The sequence below is a fragment of the Mytilus edulis genome, chromosome 6 (genome assembly GCF_963676685.1).
Source record: "Mytilus edulis chromosome 6, xbMytEdul2.2, whole genome shotgun sequence".
NCBI classification, from domain to species: Eukaryota; Metazoa; Mollusca; class Bivalvia; order Mytilida; family Mytilidae; genus Mytilus; species Mytilus edulis.
Genome location: NC_092349.1, coordinates 16,983,572 through 16,997,856, shown reverse-complemented (window position 1 = coordinate 16,997,856; position 14,285 = coordinate 16,983,572). Strand labels below are relative to the sequence as shown.

At 31.4% G+C, this 14,285-nt stretch overlaps 1 protein-coding gene and 1 long non-coding RNA gene across 2 annotated transcripts in view; both read right to left on the bottom strand.

Moving 5' to 3' along the window:
- Positions 1 to 377: 377 nt before the first annotated feature.
- Positions 378 to 6,024, bottom strand: LOC139527249 (uncharacterized). Its single transcript, XR_011665312.1, has 3 exons — positions 5,626 to 6,024; positions 4,083 to 4,153; positions 378 to 2,274 (listed from the first exon to the last, which is right to left on the bottom strand). It is a non-coding gene; the product is annotated as an uncharacterized lncRNA (long non-coding RNA).
- Positions 6,025 to 9,838: 3,814 nt separating this feature from the next.
- Positions 9,839 to 14,285, bottom strand: part of LOC139528937 (serine/threonine-protein phosphatase 6 regulatory ankyrin repeat subunit B-like) — an 81,644-nt gene continuing 77,197 nt past the window's right edge. Inside the window, exon 6 of the mRNA XM_071325185.1 lies at positions 9,839 to 13,986. Within this exon, the coding sequence (XP_071181286.1) occupies positions 9,839 to 13,986 (4,148 nt within the window). The remainder of the gene's footprint in view (positions 13,987 to 14,285) is intronic.

Sequence of the window (14,285 nt, the reverse complement as noted above, 5' to 3'; positions counted from 1 at the left end):
AAAAAACAAATATTGTACATGTATGGTATTAAAATAAAAAATTAGCCAGTTTAATTTGTTGCTCAATAAATTCACAAATAGACGTTTTCGAAATAAATAAGAAAAAACATCCACAAAGTACCAATTCTTTAAATGGGCATCTATGAGAAAACCATGCAGATGGTGCTCCATGCAAAGTTGTTTGATTTTGATGAAACTTTGCTGACATGTTCAGGTTGACCTCATATGAAAGTCATGCAAGTTTGAAGCCCTTACACTGCTGGTAACCATGGCAACGATAGGGATTTAGGGTATTTTCGAGTTTTTTTATAGATGCATTTACTGAAATGCATAGATTTCATAAATTTCTCAAATAGAAATAAATACTATAATACTTCTGACTGTTTAAATACTTTAATAGCACAGATAGGATGTGTATGAAGTATAAATCACATAATTTTATTAAACATAATTATATATATAGAAAATAAGGGTGTGGCAAAACACATAAAATGATAAAAAATATGGCCTTTTCATCTAATCACACTAAAACAGACACTACAGCCCAAAAGTCGCTTGAATTTACCCTAAATTTCAGAAATGCTTTACATTTTCTTTGGTTCAAAATATTTTGAAGGGATTTCGGTTGCAAATTAATTTTATAGATTTTATTGATCATTTAGATAGCCTCCCCCCCTTTTTTTTTTGTATTTTCGCAATAAATTGAGGAAAGTCTCATATTTTAATGAAACCAAGCATTCAAAAATAAATACTTAAATTATACAGATTGTAACATGCAATATAGGTAAATCAAATAGAAAATTCAAAGTGAAATGGATTTTTGTGTCACAAACAATAGTAAGCATAAGGCTTTAAAAAGGGGGGGAGCTACCAAAGACAATTTTTTTTTGGTATTTTTTTTTATTCCAAATTCCTTTAGTACACTTGTCCCTATTACTTTAAAGAGTAAAATCCATTCATTTCTTCCTAGTAATCCCATTTTTTGGTTATTGCAGCTTGCTAATTACTAAAGTTGTATTCTGGTTACTGAAAAATGATATGAAATTCAATGTCAAGTTCATCATATTGAAAAATTTTAAGTATTGACATTCAGAAGTTGTGTCTGACAACTAAAATTAAGACAGGTTGCAACCTTTTACTTGCACGCTGGTTACCATATAAGTCATTTTGATCATGAGTACCTGAGACAGTGTGGATAAAATCTGAATTTCTATTGTACAAAGGGAGATAATCCAATAAAAATGATGATTTTTAAAACCTTAAAATTGCATGTACATATTAATTTAAAGTAACATACACTTCATCAATTTAATAAAATATAAACATATCTCTATTTGGTTATCTGGAGAGAGAGTTAATAGTGCATTTGAGCATATACTCTTGGTTTGCTTTTGTTGTAGTACTTTCTAAAATTCTCCTAAAAAAAGGTCTAAATTTATAAATTCTCTTTTAGCATTGATACATTTTTAAATATCTCAATCTGTATAAATGATCATAAATGTTATTATTTTTTATAGCATTAGTATTATATTTAACAATCAATGAAGGTGATACAATAACACTAAATGGGGCTAACATGCAAGAATAAGATTATTATAAACATACATAAAAGTAAATTCTAATTGACTTAGCAGCACAAGACAATTGTTGCATTAGGTATAGAATTTAGGGAAGTATTAAATTGTTTCCATACTATCTTATAAGAATTTACATACATGTAACTACATGAACTATGAAAGGTAATTTACTAATAATTCAATGAATAAAACTAGTTAGTTAATCTAAGAAACAATTTCTGACAAATGAAAATATTATTATGTTTATCAAATGGCCAAGTACATTTGTAATCTTCTTGATTGTCTTCAATACTGATGACCTTTTAATACAGAAGTAATTTTAGACTTCTTATTCGCTGATGAGAAAGCCTTGCTGATGGTGAGACAGTGAGAACATTCTATTTCCTAGCAATTATCTCTCTCTTCTCATTTGTGTTGCAACTGTGTGTTGACTAGGTGGTTTTCAAGACTTCAGCGAGATTCACATTGCCGTTTTTTTCCTTTTTTCAAAGCATATGAGTTCCATTTCAATTTATTTTTATTTGAGCTTGCAATTTTTAACATCAACAGGAAAAATCAAAGACAGATCAGAGCCTTATTCAAGTATCAGTAATATTATCTAAGTTTTTCTTCATCATAAACATGTTTATCAACAAAAATGTGTCTCAGCAATCAGTCTTCTTTCATGAACTCCAGTTATTTTTGGATCACCAAATGTCTGTAAAAAATAATAAGAAAACAATTGTTATACATTAAATGATTGAAATTTCCTAAAAAGAAATTACTTATCAACTTTGTCTTATATGTAATATGTGTTTCGATTATCACAACTCTGACATTCCAGTACATAGAATAAGAAATAAAGTTTATTAGCTAAAAATGGACCTAAATTTGATTTTTTTCTTATTCCAAGCTGCAGCAAACTTAATTTTAATGAAGTAAATTTTGCAGATTTCATCTTGTATTTTTGACGTTATGACAATACAAAAATAGGGAGATGAGTATTGATTGCAAATGAGACAAATATCCACAAAAGTTCAAATGAAATGAATGTAATGCCTCTGTACAACCTTCAACAATGAGAATAAAACAGCTCAAGGGTACATTCTATTACAAATGCAGAAATTGCACCTTCATCAGGTTGGGAGGGGGGCACTACATGTATATAGACACTACATTCAAACTTGATTCACATGATACAGTTCAGAATTTGGATTGTGATGAATTATTAGACACATCATACATGTAGGTTTCTGACACAGAATAAATGTGGTAAAAGAACTGATGATTTTGAAATTGGACTTGTGCCAATATCCAAAATCTAAAGTTTAAAAGACATGATTAGATTTATAATATCAAAGAACTGCATATATGCAATTTTTAATGAATTTAAACAAAGTTAAAGTTTGGACCCCAATTTGAAGCAACTTGAAAACTGAGCCCAAATCATAAATCTAAACATGCTAAATGCATGATAACATTTAGCATAGAAAAAAAATCTTCAATAATATTTTAATAAACTAACAAAGGTTTTTTTGCCCCCATGATCTTTTTTGCAATTTGAAAATGAATATTAAAAATCTAAACATATAAGACGTATTTAACCCAAAAAAGTACAATACACCGTTTTATTTTGCATAATATCAAAGAACACCAATTATTCAATTGTTTTATGAAATCAAGTTTAACTTTGGACCCTTTTGACCCTATAGCTGATATAGACCAATTTAAAAACAAGCCAAAACATTTGAAATTGGTAAAACAATAAGCATTGGAAACAAATATATAATTAATTTTACAGCTAATTTCCTACGGCATGTAAATCTAAGACTTCGGTTAGCTTGCATGGTTTGTTTGTATATTGTACAATTGCAATTGACATAACGTCTAATCAAATTTAAAAGTACTCCATAAAGGTTCAAATATGCCTATATTTATTGTTTGAAGATATCAACCTTAATTACAAAGCTTGAATCAATATTTATACAAACAGAGCAAGCAAACCTACCAAAGTTTTACTCTACACACATTAGGAAAATAGCTGTAATAATGAAAAAGTGTTTTTTCAAAAATGAAAAATACAAATGTAGTCTTCAGGTTTACCATAAATGCATGTATACTATATACATGTACATAAATGAGGATCTCAGTGGCAAGCTGACAAGAAAACATATTTTTTTCTAGGTTTAATTCTTATAAAGAGAACAATTCCAATGATGAGTAATGAAAATTTTGTTGTGTAAACTGTACTGATATGGCCCTTAATTGATCATAAAAAAATAATTTGAGTGTTCTGTGTGTTATGTTTACTTTTTGTTCACCAGATTGTTAAAATTGAAGGGTTAATCTAATTTATTATTTATCATGTTTTTACAATAATAAATGTAACTGGTGAATTTCCAATTTCTATATATGATTATATTTCACAAATAATGCCACAACACAGGTCTTATTTGCTGTCTATTTAGTAGTCTCTTGTTATGACTTGTTTGATTCATTTTTTTATCAATTATATCATATATTTACCTATGTGATCTCCTATCATATCTGCTTTCATTTTAACATTATTTTTGTGCTTTTCCATCTTCAACATTAACCTGTTGATAAGAAATAAAATATTGTATATTTGTACATTTGCATGATCAGTACAGTGAGTTACATCTACATGTACATTGTACATTAAGTTGGCTTAACATAATGCATTGGTTCATTGAAAAAAAAAGTTTTGTAGATATGATAATTAATTTGTGTAAATGTCATAAATGCTATGATATCAATCACATCATCAAGTAATTCATTTCTTCAGTATTGTTATTTTGAATTTGTTTTATCTGAGTAATCTGTAATGTTATAATCTCATGTTGCCCCTTCTGGGCCCTTTAATTTGGAATACATTTGTATGCATATTCTATTCAGATTCTATTTTATTAACGATAGAAGTAGACATGTACAAGTTCTCTTTCCATGTTTATAACTGTGATACATGACCTGCACTAAGGAAATGTAAAGAAAAAGTCTCACAGTAACCAATTTTTAGAGAGAAAAAAAAACAGCTCATAATTGTTAAACATTTTTTTGAGATTGAGAACCATATATTGTATCAATCTAGCTGCATTGTACAATGTACATGTAGTACTGGTAAAGGAATGAATAAAGACAGGAAATTCACAACTCTTTGGGAGCTATATTGTGACTTTAACAGTGCTTAATCAAAACCTGTCACAAAGATCTTTAGGGTAGGGATAAAAATAAAGGTAGGTAAGGGTAGTGCGGTTAACACACATACTTTTTAGTTAGCATAAATGTACAGTAGTTTTCGTATGTTTATGTAATTTATATGTGTTTCTCGTTTCTCCTTTTTTTATATATATAAATAAGACCATTGATTTTCCTGTTCGAAGGTTTTTACACTAGTAATTTAGGGGTCCTTTATCATGTTTATAGCTTGTTGTTCCGTGTGAGCCAAGGCTCTGTGTTGAAGGCAGTACATTGACCTATAATGGTTTACTTTAATAAATTGTTATTTGGATGGATAGTGGTCTCATTCGCACTCATACAACATCTTCCTATATCTACATGTATCTACTGAATGTTTTCTATTTCAATGGGTTGTATTTAAAAAAAAAAAAGGGATTTGAAGCAACCATTATTTTTAAATTAGGAGAAAAAAAACCCAGAGTCAATGGACTCTATTGACAATTTGTCAAATAAACTCGGGGCGAACAGACCTGATACCGGAGGGCTTTGTAATAGAATATATATTTTATCATGATTCTTGAGAGACTGAGAGAGAAAAAAGTTTTTCTATTAAAATTTAGAAGGCAAACACATAAATCTTTTAGTTTCAGAAGAATTTTAAATCATTATAAATGTATGTCAATGAAAATTAAATCAGTGTTTGCTTCAAGAAAATTATGTAAATACCCCCCCTTTTTTTCCCCAAAGAGAAATGGTCTATGCTCTTCTTCCGATATTTATGTTTTGAATCAGATGTGATGTTTCTACAGTAGGTCTTTTTTATGGTGTCAAATTGCTTTTTCTAACCACAAAAAAAAAATAACAAACTTACCAGAACCAACTGAAACTGAAGTTTTGCTTTGAAATTTCCGTTGCTAGATTTGGAAGGGTCATGAAAGGATGGCAGCAACTCATTTTGTCTTCTTGTCTACTGCAATCCAACTCCTGTCCATGTTTGCAGCATATGCATTTTAAAATGTGAGTCTGAAACCTAGACATGATAGTGATAGTCTAGCCTCATGAGTCATGTCTAGACTATCTGATCAGGATCAGACTTATCCCAGTGGCAGTGGGAATGTCTTTGCCACATGGTTTGCTATGTCTTTGTTACACTCTTTCAATAAAAATCAGTTTTTGGCTACATCATATTCATCAAAAATATCATTATTTCCTATCCTTCTGCACATTTGTTGATTTCCCTCCTTCTGTTATTGACACTAAATCTACCTTTTATTGTGAAGAGTTTTACAAAGGGAGATAATTTTAGCTATATTTTTCAGTTTTTCATCTTTTATTCAAATAAGCTTATATCAATTTGCAACCAAAATCCCGTTAAGGAATACTAGTTTGTAGTAAACCATAACGTTTAACAAAATATTTTTTCAATTTGAGTGACTTTTGAGGTTTTATGGACATTTTCAGTACAGGCTGATTTCAAATTTAAGAAAAACACAATTATGTCAATAAAAATAAAAACAAAAATAAAGGTTGAAATAAGATCCAAATTACAGTTTATTTTAGTAGAAAGTCTGAATTTTAAGGCCAAACAATTTTTTTTGTCATATAATACTTTGAACTATTCAATAAAAAAAACCCCAAAAATGTCCATTTTCAACAACATTTTCCAGCAAATTTGGTACTAAACTAGAATTGCCCTGTATTCACATAATTTGAGATAAATTGTCATTTTTTAACCATAGAACTATTAGATGTACTTAATACTTTACTAGGAACCAAAAATCAGCTGAAAATTCCACAACCCCTTTCATAATTTTTTTTTGATTTTGCATGGTTTTCTCGTAGACATCCATTTAAAACACAGACCAGAAGTTTCACCTGTAAATCGATTTTAATCTGTATTGTATTATAAACCAATATAAATTCGTACTATTCAAATCAACATGCATGTAAATGTATTTTACATCAAAACTTTTGCAGAGACATTACACACAGGTGTGAATATTTACACACCCACCGATAAGTTGTCATTAATCACGTATATATAAACTACACATACATCTGGACGTTTGTATTAAATAACGGCCAATTAAGAAGTCAAATCAAGCTCTGCTGTGACGAATTTCCGCTCTAGACAAGAAGTGGCAAACAAATTATGTTAGAACATTTTTTTGGAACCTGCATTGGAAAGGGGGGGGGGGGGGGGGGGGTCAGTTAATCTGCCACTGCTGCTATATACATATGCATGGGTTAGAAAATAAACATAAGGATAACGTGATTAATTGTTTGGATGAAAATCTTTATACGGTGGTACTTTATTTATAGTTTTAACACTATCTCTACACAGACTGAATGCAGTATCATGATCAGCTTCATGTACGTCGGCGACCTTGGTGGTGTTTAGACGCATCTTTGTGTAAAATAAATAATTGTTTAATGATATGTTGTACACTCTGAGGTTGTACAGTACAAAGCTATGGTAATAGAAGCGTTTCCGATTTTAACAGAATAACTAGGACGAAAATAATAATAAAAAAACCCAGCTCCAACGGTAATAGTAAAGTAGGACATATCAATAGTATACGAATTAAAACAAAAATACGCATGTGTTTTTTTTTTGCGTTGGCTTCATTTCAATTGATTGTCTCGTTGGCAAATATACAACATCGCCTTTTTTAGGTTATGTTTAAGATATTTCCGTTTCTAATTTTCAAATACGAAAAATATGTTTACAAAGGGTTCATGTGTATATAATTACCATACGTCCTTGCACTTTATAGCTAATATAAATACATAAACTAATATTTATTAGAAAATAAGCAACATATATAGACGAATAATTTATTAGTTACCCAACAAACAACAACAGAAATAAAGAATCAACAGAGGATTTAAGCTTTAATTACTTTTTTTATTATTATTTATTCGAGAGATATACATGATATAATACTTTAACTTCAAATAAATATATAATTAATCTAAAATGCACTAATCAAGCAGAAGGGGCGTAACTCGTGGTATCATACCGGCATACTGAACGGATCTAAACATGGTCTGACACTTTTGAATGTTGATTTTGAGTTTTGATCTGTTTCGGTCTGACACGGTCTTAACGGATCTAAACAGCTCGCTAGAAGATACAGTCTTAAATATCTTGACATGCCTTAACGGACTAATTTACCTAATGAGACTATCGATCCGAATGGAGACTTAACGATCTGACAAATCTTGACCTTTTCCTCTGGCGGTAAATCCAGTCAATTAAGATACGATCAGACCAAAATGACCGTTTCAGACTGAAATCGTGCTACTAGTGTTAACAAGGTCTGTTCGAATTCTGTAATCTCATTAAGGTTTGACAGTTATTGGTGTCTAAAAAACTAAAACTAAATGTTTGACGCTGCTGCCACCTTTGATAACTATAATGTACAAACAATTCAATATGGCTAAACTTGTCAATTTTCTATTTATTGCAGTTATTGTCCCTTAATGACCGTTAAATGTAATCTTGCGTATTATTTAGAAAGCTGTTATAAACTTATAGTTATAGACGTATACCAACTTAAGGGAAAAAAAACAAAAAAAAAACTTAAAAAAAAAAATCCTCTCCAAAAAAAGTCAGCATGGCTTAAATCGTCAGACGACTTACTGCCTTTTAAAGAAGATATTTTTGGCATTTTTGCCTATTATCTTGAAAACTACACACTATAGATGTCATAAACAGAAACTTTAAAAAGCAAGAAAAACATGATTTTTAAATATTATATAAAAAGAAACATTTAAATACACGAGATGGTTTAATTAACTCTAGTAAAAATATGACAGCACACATTAGTTAAGTAGTTTGTTTTTTAATAATTGGAGTTCTTGGTCATATAAAAATCAATATTAATCTGAATATATTTTATTTTTTAGATATTTACACCCTGTTGAAAATAATTTTGGAAATGTGAGTGTTTCTTATTCAAAAGCACTATAATATTAAACACATTAATTCAAAGTTACAATGACCATAGTTGAATTACAATTTATGATGTCATATATACTGAATTTATATGGTCAACAAGGAGATAATCCAGTAAAAGTTATCAGCTCTTGGTCCATTATTAATTTAAGAAATTAGTATATATCTATTTGGTTATTTGAAGAGACAGAATCAATCATGCATATGAGTATAAAGGATTGATGGGCTCATGTTTTAGTTCTTTCTAGAATCCACTTGAATAATATCCAAATTAACGTTTCTCTTAAAGAAATCAAAGAATTTGATATTTCAATCTATAGATAATTTTGTAAAATATGTATTTTTTCCTTTTTTTAGGCATTATAATTATATCTAACAATTTTAGTTAAACTAACAATGAAGATAATACAATTACAATAAATGATGCCATAAATATTGATGTTCTATGATACAAAGGGGAGATAATTCAGTGAATAATGCATTTTCAACGATCTGAAGAAAAAAACCCAACTATTTATCTTCAAATTTAGCGTTTTGCCTTTGATACATCATAAGTGTTTCGATATTTCCTTTCTTTTCATAAATTACGAATAAAAAATGTGTTTACCACCTCGACTAATAAATATACACTGACGAGTAAAATACATTCAATATACGTTGATACATATCTTAATCAGTATCATACACTGCAAAATAACATACCAATAATTATTTCTAAACAATTATCAAGTGTGTCTACTAGTAATGAATTCAATATGATAACCATTGTCATTTTTTATTTTCTCAATTATAACTCTAACTTCTGGGCAGTTCGATTGTCGTTTAACATGAAGCTTTGTCTGATTCTTTTAATATATCACATGTTAACATCGCAATTATTCAATTGAAGATGTGAAAACCTGCATGTGACATAATAATTTCTTCTTTAAGGAGTCTTTATTTTGCTATCGAAGGTATAAGCAGAAATTTACATCACCAGCAAAATGTAAAAAGGTCGGTTAGCTTTGTTCACACTTTGAGGCATCACCATCGATCGCTATTTAAATTATTCTAAAGCCTAATATACTCCGCAGCTGGTCGCGTATCGTGGCTTATGGTTCCTAATGAACTAAACGGCAAAGTCTTAAGCATTGTTTTGGTGTAACAGTTGAACTATATATGTATGGCGTCCGTTTTCGGCTACTTCCAATGGAGATCGACCCTTACTATTACATTGGTTTATATCAGCATTATTATGTAATAAAAGTTGAACTGTATTTGTATGTCCTCCTTCACAGGCAACAAATAATGGCGACTGATTATAACTTCCACACTGAGCGACGTCGGCACCTTTCTGCAGTAAAAGTTTCACTGTATTTGTATGTCCTCTTTCACAGGCCAAATACAATGAAGACTGCTCAAAAATGTTGCAACAAGAGATATCAGCATTGTACTGCAGTAAAAGTTTCACTGAATCTGTATGTCCTTCCCTGCTTGCCATATGTAATGGTGACATTCCGATACTATTACACTTATATACATTAGCCTTATTTTCAAGTAAAAATTTAACTGTATCTGTATGTCCATTTTCACATGCAATACATAATGGTGATTTTCCAAAAACGTTATTATGCAACAGGTCGGCATTGTTCTGAAGCAATAGTTTCACTATAACTGTGAATCCCCTTTCACATGCCACATACAAAGGAGATTCTTCATCGTCATTACATTGTGTGACATCAGCATTGTTCTTAAGTAACAAAGTCACTGTATCTATAGCACCTCCTTCACAGGCTGCATATAACAGAGATTGGCCACAACTGTTCAACTGTGACATTCGGACTTTGTTTTGCAAAAATAGTTTTACTACTTCGGTATGTCCTTTTTGACAGGTTACATACAATAGGGGTGTTTCATTATAGTGATTGACATCAGCGTTGTTCTGCAATAACAGTTTCACTACTTCTGTATGCCCACCTGTACATGCTAAATACAGTAGAGACTTTCCATCAAGGTTACACCAGGAAACGTCTGCATTGTTCTGAAGCAATAGTTTCACTATAACTGTGAATCCCCTTTCACATGCCACATACAAAGGAGATTCTTCATCGTCATTACATTGTGTGACATCAGCATTGTTCTTAAGTAACAAAGTCACTGTATCTATAGCACCTCCTTCACAGGCTGCATATAACAGAGATTGGCCACAACTGTTCAACTGTGACATTCGGACTTTGTTTTGCAAAAATAGTTTTACTACTTCGGTATGTCCTTTTTGACAGGTTACATACAATAGGGGTGTTTCATTATAGTGATTGACATCAGCGTTGTTCTGCAATAACAGTTTCACTACTTCTGTATGCCCACCTGTACATGCTAAATACAGTGGAGACTTTCCATCAAGGTTACACAAGGAAACGTCTGCATAGTTTTGAAGAAGTGCTCTCACTATATTTGTATGCCCTCCTTCGCATGCCATATACAATGGAGGCTCTCCATCTTCATTACACAAGGAGATGTTTTCCTTGTTCTTAAGTAACAGTTTGACTATATCAGTAAATCCTAATTCAGAGGCCACATACAATGGAAATCCACATAAATTATCACACTGAAAAACATTTGATCTCTTGTTATAGTTACACTGATAGACATTTGTCCTATACTTGCGTAAAAGCTGAACTATATCTGTATATCCTTCTTTACAAGCCACATACAACGGCGATTCAGAAAAGTTATCACACTGAAACATATCAGCATTGTTTTGTAGTAACAGATTAACTGTATCTGTATGACCATTTGCACAGGCCACGTACAACGGAGAGTATCCGTCTATATTACACTTAGAGACCTCAACATTTTTTTGTAGTAACAGATTCACTATATCTGTATAACCACCTTGACAGGCCATGTACAACAGCGATCGAGAAAAAATATCGCACCAGAAGACATCTGCATGTTCCTCTAATAATTGATTCACTGTATTTGTATGACCACCTCTACAGGCCATGTACAACGGTGGAAATGAACATTCGCTACAAGCAGAAAAATATTTGCCACAAGCAGATGCCTTGTTCAGAATTAACAATTTCACAGTATCTGTATGTCCATTTTCACAGGCCATAATCATTGCAAGTCTTCCACGTCGGCTATTCACAAAGACAAACGCCTTGTTCTGCAGTAAGTGTTTCACTATATCTGTGTGTCCTTTTTCACAGGCCAAACACAATGGCATTTCATGTTCATCGTAACATCGCTTGACACTACCCTTTTTCTTTTGCACACATTTCACTGTATCGGTGTGTCCTTCTTTATAAACCACAGGTGTTAGACCTCCGTCATAATAATTACACTGCAAACCATTTGAATCTTTATCATCGTTACTTGGAGAAACATCGTCATTGCATTGCAGTAACAGTTCATCTATATTTGTATGCACCTTTTCACAGGCCACTTTTAGTGGTAGCAAAAAATGTTTAACATACTCAAATGCATTAGCTTTGTTTTGCAGTAACAATTTCACTGTATTTGCATGGCCATTTTTACATGCCAACCACAATGGAGTCTCATCATCATGGTTACGTTTAGAGATGTTAGCATTGTTATACAATAACAGGTTAACGGTATCCGTATGTCCTCCTTCACATGCAACAGACAATGGGGAATTTCCATATTTATTACACTGAGAGACATCAGCCTTATTCTGTAGTAAAAGTTCCACGGTAGCCTTATGTCCTCCTTCACAGGCAACAAACAATGGTGACTCTCCATCATCATCACACTGGGAGACATCAGCCTTGTTATTCAGTAACAATTTTACTGTATCTATATGCCCACCTTCAGATGCCATATATAAGGCTGACATGCATTGTTCGTCTTTCTTATTTACATTACAATTACACTCGTCAATCAGAAATTTTGCAATATCAAAGAAACCATATGAGGCTGATTGTATCAAGGGTGTTGTGAATAGATAATCAATATATTCACCGTCATCGTATTCTATTCTGCAACCTTCAAAATCGAGTTTTTTTAGTAAAGCTTTTGTTTCAATACTTGATCCAAAATATCTTATTAATTTATCAATAAAGGATTTATATTTCAACTGTTCATTATGAAATGTACTTGTAATTTCGAACTCTCTTAAGTCACTTAACAATCTTTCAAAATAGTCTCCTTCTTCGCCTTTGTTTAAGATTATACAATGATCGTTTTCCTGAACCTTCTTCAGAGATCCAAAGATGAAATAACCGCGTATAAATTCAGAAGGTGCATATCTTATAAATGATTGTGTAAGGAGCTGGCCACAAATAGTCGCTGCCATTACATAAATTTTGTCATGTATCATTCTATACTCTGTCCCAATTCGTTTTAAATAGGTGTCAGTTAAGGTATCAAAACTAGATTTTAATTTTTTTCTTGACAGTTGTTTACTTAAATCTATGCCGAATTCCTTAACAATTTCTTCAAGTTTGTACTTCTCCTCCGCCGGAACTGATTCTACTTCGAGCCAGTTTGTATTGAATCCATCATAAAATAAGATACACAAAACAAGAACACAGAATTGTTTCTCATTTTCAGCTATAATAATATTAATGGTCTTTTTAATACTGTCTACTGGAGCTGTTAAAAGTGTCCGGACTTCTTCAGATGATTTATTTTTTGACAATTTACATAGCAGTGGAAAGTAATCAACCTTATCCATTACTTCTACTATATTGTCATTTATATCATCTTTCAGGTATTTATGCAGCATAACCATTCTTTCCTCTTGCAGAAGACACAACTCTGTTGATAAAAGATTGAACGTTTTTTTGTTGAGTAATGTAACACTTTGAAATTGTGATTCTTTATATATATGAAGTCGACATGATATCAGTAATTTAGGCCCTGATAGTCTTGAAACAGTGTTACCGTTTTCAATCTCTTTATCTTGTTCTGCAATTTCAAAGATGGTCTCCATTTTGTCTGAATAATCTCTCCAATTCTGAATAGTCTGTTTGTTAATTGTGTCCTTTCCACATATATCATCAATAACAAACACTTGATTCTTTTTATCGTTATGATAACTCATTATTTCTGATGGTTTCATAATAGGTATTATCTCATATTTAAACCTATCACGTAAGTGTAAGGCAGCATGGTGAATGTTTGCAGATTTCCCACAACCTGAGCTTCCCGTGACAACAATACATGCATTGAAAGGTAAGGATGACAATATATGATGCGTAGCTCGGGTTTCCAAAAAATAAGTATCATCAGTCTCCCAGTATTTTATTTCATTGTTATGTTGTGCTACAAAAAAGTATTTGATTTACTAAAACAACATCTATAATTTCAATATACAAGGCAACAGCAAAGACAAAACAAAACCCCCTGTAGACGGGTAGGTTTATGCTGTATTAAAAAAAAAAGAAGGAAAAAGTGATACTAAAAAAGACTCATTTATAGTGTAATTTGTTATATTTTTTTGGTTTTGCTAGTATGTTGACAATAGGAATGTCCGTTTTCAAAAATAATATTTTGAAATTATCACGTGGTTATCACATGACACTCAAGATCTATTTATAACCGTGAAAACAGAAAACTCGAAA